The sequence below is a fragment of the Trichinella spiralis genome, assembly GCF_000181795.1.
Source record: "Trichinella spiralis strain ISS 195 chromosome Unknown Scfld9, whole genome shotgun sequence".
Taxonomy (NCBI): Eukaryota; Metazoa; Nematoda; class Enoplea; order Trichinellida; family Trichinellidae; genus Trichinella; species Trichinella spiralis.
The window spans coordinates 6,019,884-6,026,354 of record NW_003526948.1 but is presented as its reverse complement, the minus strand read 5'-3'; the positions used below and the strand labels follow the sequence as shown (position 1 = coordinate 6,026,354).

General features: G+C 32.9%; 2 protein-coding genes across 2 annotated transcripts; both read left to right on the top strand.

Moving 5' to 3' along the window:
- Positions 1–659, top strand: Tsp_10554 (hypothetical protein). Its single transcript, XM_003372263.1, has 4 exons — positions 1–72; positions 128–286; positions 505–526; positions 601–659. Exons 1-4 carry the CDS (start codon positions 1–3, stop codon positions 657–659), a joined length of 312 nt encoding a protein of 103 aa, XP_003372311.1.
- A 1,601-nt stretch (positions 660–2,260) lies between these two features.
- Tsp_10555 (oxidoreductase, short chain dehydrogenase/reductase family) lies at positions 2,261–3,869 on the top strand. Its single transcript, XM_003372262.1, has 8 exons — positions 2,261–2,423; positions 2,482–2,695; positions 2,761–2,864; positions 2,923–3,024; positions 3,094–3,294; positions 3,367–3,573; positions 3,622–3,704; positions 3,762–3,869. The coding sequence occupies exons 1-8, from the start codon at positions 2,261–2,263 to the stop codon at positions 3,867–3,869; spliced, it is 1,182 nt and encodes a 393-aa protein (XP_003372310.1).
- The last annotated feature ends 2,602 nt before the right edge of the window (positions 3,870–6,471 follow it).

Sequence of the window (6,471 nt, the reverse complement as noted above, 5' to 3'; positions counted from 1 at the left end):
ATGGATAGACGGAATTATGATACAGTTGTATTTATTGATTTGAGACCCAGTATGAATGAACAAGAGTTGGCTGTAACTGAATAAAATTATTTGCTTTTTTTTCATTTTTGTGATAATGATTTTTTAGACGATATGCTCAGAATTCGGTCGTGTAACGTTGTGTGAAATCATCGACGATTTGCCAAAAATTGGTATTGTCTCAATGGAGAATTCAAAAGAAGCAGTTTTATTATTACACTCCGACAAAGTGCGTTCAATTTGTGAATTTTGTGCGCCGTTGTCACAAGTAATTTAAATTTTAATTTTATAACAGAAAGCGTACTTTTTTGTTTTGCATATTTTCAGAATGTCATGTCAAATATATACAGCAGAATATTTGAGACGGATTGAATTTCTGGCGTCTCATGAATTTTTATGACTAATCTAGAGTATGCTTTTAAGTTATTAGATAAATTTATTTTTTCAATTTGTACACTTTAAATTCTATTTTATGTTCTACATCAGGAAGGAGGCGAATTAATCGTTGGTAAGTAAACTGAATTTACTTTGTTTTCATTCTAATGTTACATTAATTTAGAAGTCAGTGAAGTTTTGTTGCAGCGTGCGGACTGAATGAAAATGAAATATTTGATATTGAATATGAATATGGATATGAATGAACTTTTAACAATTGTAATATTACTGACAATAAAATTTCATTAGTTGTTTGTTTTGAAAATGCTTTGAAAAGAAAGCAGAATTGTGCATTTCAGTTGTGAACGTTGTTCAGAATTCGATTTAACATAAAGAACATGCATGTTTTATGCAACAAAAATGTTTTCAAAAAGCACACAGTTCGATTAATGTACATTTTAATGATTCAGTTTTCAAACTGTTAACAAAATATACATTTATATATAACTTTATAATTTAATAAGTTAAGTTAGGAAATGATAATTTTTTTATCAGTATGAGCAATGAATGACATTTCATCACGTCATGCGGGTGGTGAAGCAATGATAAAAGTCAGTGTCTTTGGTCAACTTGTTCTTCCATGCGTAAGCGAATAGATGTTAATACTGGAATGCTTGAAATCATGTAGATAAAATTTATCATAACTTCGCATAATGTTAAAACTTTATTAGTAATTTAAAAAAAAGAGACAAATAAATAGGACTGTAATTTATTACTTCTTTTTAAATGTGAATAACGTGTGTTTTCTTTTACATACTTTACTTTACTTGAATTAATTAACCGTTTTTAAACCGGACTGTTAAATAATGATTATTTCTTTCAAATGTATATGTGAAAATTATATACTGTGATTTTACTGCGAGTTGTGGAAAATTTTCAGTTACTTTAGCAAAAAAATTTCAATTATTGTCTTAAATCAATAAACTTTTTTACAGTTTGTCAAAAGTTCTCTTCACATCACTTGTCTTTCAATCGTTTCCTTGCCGTTTAGAATAAATTACACTTGAAAATTGTTTACTCAACATATTTTGTTATTCTTGTCGAAAAGCTTTGTTCGAAGTGTTAATGGCATAATTTTAAAATTATAAAAAATTTTAACAACTATTAATCAATCCAACTGTCCAAAATGTGGCTTACAGATATTATTTTTCCACATGAACTTTTTTTTTATTTTTCACTTACTGTAACCTGATGACAGTATAGGTTCGATTTTCAAGGTTAGATATGTTAGATTGATTTGAACAATTGTCAGTTTGGTAAGGTTCGGCACTTTGAATCGCATATTTGCAAATTTGATTTCGATTTTCATTGTAAATAAATTTACAATTTGTTCGTATTACGTTGGGATAATATTAATTTAATCCAAACGTAACAGTTCGTTTCGATCATTTTTGCTCGTCTGTCCCTGTTACATTATTACCGTAGAAATTTGAATCACACATTCGATGAATGTCATTATTTGTTGTGATTTATTGCGTCAGCACAAGTTTATACGATTGTTCAATTTTGTTCAAATGACACGAGCCGACTAGTGATTGAAATCAGTTGAAAAGTTTGCTTTATTAATGAATCATTGCTGTAGGTCAAATTTTTCCGTGATTACGCCGTGAAGCGTAAATGAATGTAACATTTTCAGTTTGGTTTATTTTGTCCCCCCCAGCTCCAGGTTTGTCTGTTGTGAGACAGTTTGCATTTCAGGCAGTCCGTTGAACAATTTATTTAACAACCGATCGCAAGTGGAGGGTATTTTCAGTCCGGATCGTCTGCTTGTGCTTGTTTGGTAAAATTGTATTCCGTTTCAAGAAGCATGTTCGCCGGAAAAACCGTTTTCATCACCGGCGCCAGTAGGGGAATTGGCAAAGCGATCGCGTTGAAAGTTGCTCAAGACGGTGCAAATGTGGTCGTCGCCGCCAAAACCGACAGCTCACATCCAAAACTCGAAGGCACCGTCCACAGTGCGGTGGAAGAAAGTATACGGTGGTGTTGTGGTGGAATTCACGTTCGTTTTTGAATTTTTATTATTTTCAGTCAACAAAGCCGGCGGCCACGGCTTGGCCTGTGTGGTCGACGTGAGGAAAGAAGAGTCGGTAGAAAATGCAGTCGAAACTGCGGTGAAAGTATTCGGTGGAATTGACATTTTGGTCAACAACGCTTCTGCTATCAGTTTGACCGGAACTCAAGAAACAAGCATGAAACTTTTCGATTTGATGAATCAAATCAATTGTCGAGGCACTTTCTTGGCGTAATTTTTCCATTTTGTTTTTTGTTTCATTCTTTTATTTATTATTAATTTCACTTGTTTCGCAGATCTAAAGCGTGCATTCCATATTTGAAGCAGTCGAAAAATGCCCATATTTTGAACATCAGTCCGCCGTTGAATATGAAACCGATTTGGTTTAAAAATCACGTCGGTAAAATTTCCCTTACTGTATTGATCAATTTCTGTTATTTTTTCAAAAATTTTCGCAGCATATACAATGGCGAAATATTCCATGTCGATGTGTGTTCTTGGCATGTCGGAAGAGTTGAAACCGTTGAACATTGCCGTTAATGCGCTCTGGCCTCGGACGGGTAATTGGACTTGTGTTGTTAATTTTTGATTTTAAATTTATTTATTTATTTATTTTTGTTTGTGTTCAGCTATTTGGACAGCAGCGATGAAAATGCTTGCAGGCGGTGATGAAATTGCGAAACGATGTCGCAAAGTGGATATTGTGGCCGATGCTGCTCATGCGATTTTGACGCGCGATTCTCGCAATTTCACTGGCAACTTTTGCATTGACGAACAAGTGTTGCGCGAAACTGGCGTCACTGACTTCAACCACTACAGTATGGTACCAGGTAGTTTTTTTGTTTTTTTCATCATTTGCCCCTGACACGGCTGTTTTTTGAATCCGAATTGCTCTATTTCAGGAAATGAATTATTATTCGATTTGTTTCTTGACGAAGCAGCAAACAACGTCGGCATTGATCAAATAAATAATCCACAAAGCAGCAGCACCAGTGCGTCAACAGACGAGTCGACAGATCGTGTATCTGAAATTTTTACACACTTCCGCAAGCACATAACAAGTGAACTGATCGACAAGACCAAAGGGACCTATGTCTTCAACATTGCCGGTAGATATATTTTTCGTTTTGATCGTCATTTTTGATTTTCAACACTAGGAGCCCAACCACCAGTATGGCATATCGATCTCAAATCGGGAAAAGGAAGCTGTGGACCTGGTGAACCTGCAAATGGAACTAATGTAGATGTTTGGTTCAATATGAGCAGTGGCGCTTTTGTGTCAATGTTTACTGGTCAGTTGAAGCCGACCGTGGCATTCATGTCCGGAAAGATGAAAGTGAAAGGCAACATGGGACTGGCGTTCAAACTTGAAAAGGTGATGAATCAAATACCAAAACAAAGTTGAAATTACAATTGCACGTGTAATAACGAAGCAATCATGTGTGCAATAATGAAATAAAAACTGATTTCTGTTTCGATATGGTCGTGTTGATTGATTGATCCTATTGAACGCATATCAAAAGTTCACAAAAAGCTTTCTTTTTTTTCTATTCCAATATTGTTACAATTTACACAATGTTTTGCGCAAAATTATTTCAATTATCAAATCATAACGCAAAATGTGATAAGTTATCTATTTGATTTCACTTTGTCATCGTTCCATTTGTTACATCAGAAAACTGTTCCAACATGTATGCAAAAAGAAAAAAAAATTATCTGAAGTAAAATTATTTTTAATTATATATATATATTTCCATATAATAGTATTATATTGCTGAATAAAATTAAAATTGAAAACACTTTACATGATTATTTATTACTGTACTTACTGTAGTGTATATAAAGTGCCGTCATATTTAAGTAAAGTAATCGGCTGACGTTGAAGGTAATTTTATTAAATTTAATGCTTACATTTTTAAATTGTTTAAAAAATAGTTTCATTATAGAATTATAATAGCCATTTTTCTTGTAATACGATTTGTTTCGCTTATTTTTTGATATTCTTCATTTTTTACAATCTCAAAAAGCAAATTATTCATGGTAAATTTTAAAAATGCAGTTATACAATATTTTTATTTATATAATAAGGCTAAAAGTGAAATAGCAGCATGAATTTACCTACTTAGTACAAAAGTACAGTACTTTTTGTATATCAAGAATGTTTTATTTTAGTATTTTTTGATCGATGTTCAGTTGTAGTTTTTAACTCTTTTAATACTCGTATGTTTGTATTTAATAAAGCATATAAAGCCAACTGCTCTTGAAAATCACTTTCATTTATGATGCTCAGCTTGATTTAATTTCAGAAGTTATCATTCTACCGTGTGATAAAAGTGGAAGATTTGAATTTGAAACATTTTATCAATAAAATATAATGGAAGTGGACATCGATGAACCAGATTTGTCTTATATTGACAGTCTTCTCGAGCGAAGTCGACTAAGTAAGACTTTTGATTCTGTTACTTTTGAAGCATTTTTTGTTTGACATTACAATGGCAATTTTTAGCATTACGAAGTAGTTTTTTGAAATTAAACGAAGACAGTGAAACTGACAAGTCATTGCTGAAATTCACGTCGTCTCATGTTCTTTCTTTATCTGTAATTTTGTTTCATTTTTTCGTTTTATTTTTTGATTTTTGCTTAAATTTTGGCGCGTTTTTTTTTTGATATTTTAGACCGCGTCTAGTTTGGACCAAGAGTTGGCAAATAGTTTGTCCGCATTTGATGTTTCGTTTCCGAAAAAACGAAGACCCGATATTACGTTTGTCGAAGATGGTTTGAGCGGTAATGAAAGCAATAATTTTCTTAGCAAATTACAAATCAGCTAGTTTTTCAACATTTCGTTTTGTCGTGTGATTATTTAGAACTCGAATCCATTTATCCAAGTTTTTTGAACGCATATCGATGTAACCTCGAAAAGCGAGATATTTCAGAATTGATGAGTCAGTATGAAAATGTAAACAATTGAATACATGGCATTCGTTAAAATTATGTTATTCTGTGATAATTGTTATTTTATATTGTTTTAGTTGTGCGACAGCAGATTGAAGCATTTGTTAAATTTGCAAACGTCGATGGATTCTGTCGAATTCAGGTAACAGTTGGATTTATTTTCTATTAACCGTATGTATGTGTTTCGGTTTAACGGATTAATTTCAGTTCTTCAACAGTGGCTAGTCTGATAAAGCTGTTCAAAGCGGAAAAGAGCGTTTGGCGACTTTTACGTATTTTTACCAAAGATCGATTTTCAAACGACGACGGCAGTTTTGAAGATGGAAGAGATGTTTCAGAAATAGTATTTATTTTCAAAATTGTGATAATGAATGAAATTGAAAAATAATATTTTTTAGATCACTGTCAATTCTAATGATGCTGATAAATGGAACTTTTTGTTGAAAAATGATAAAACGTTTCGCGAGATGAGAGTATGGATTAAAATATTTTTTTTTTCTTTTTTCAATTCGAGTTGATTTACAGCTCATCATGGAATGTTGTGAACAGAATGCTGCCACGTGGCTCGAAGAATGCAGTCTACCTGAAAATTTGCATTCACAAACGCTTTGGTTGGTTTGAAAATTAAATTTTGCATTTTATTGAATTATTGTTTTTGCTTGCTCGTTCACAGGTCGGCAACGTTGAGTTCTTTGTGCGACATCACTGGCGGCAGGTCGAAGCGTTCTACTGTAACTGAAATGGATCCAGATGCGCCTTTTCGACAAAATCGACCGTTGCATCCGGAAGATGAAGTAACAGTTTTTTTTTGATACTTTTTTCCACTGTGATATGCGATCAATTGGACAAAAATGAATTACAAGTGAACAAGTGTTTCTTCTTTTTTTCTTTTTCAGAATGAACAAGAACGTTTTTATTTGTGGATTTTTCGATACATTCGTGCCGGTTGTATAAACAGCGTAATTTTTGCGTTGATTTTATTTCCATCAAATAATACAGCAAATAGCAAATTTACATTCGTCATACAGGCAGTCGATTTGTGTTCGGAATATGGA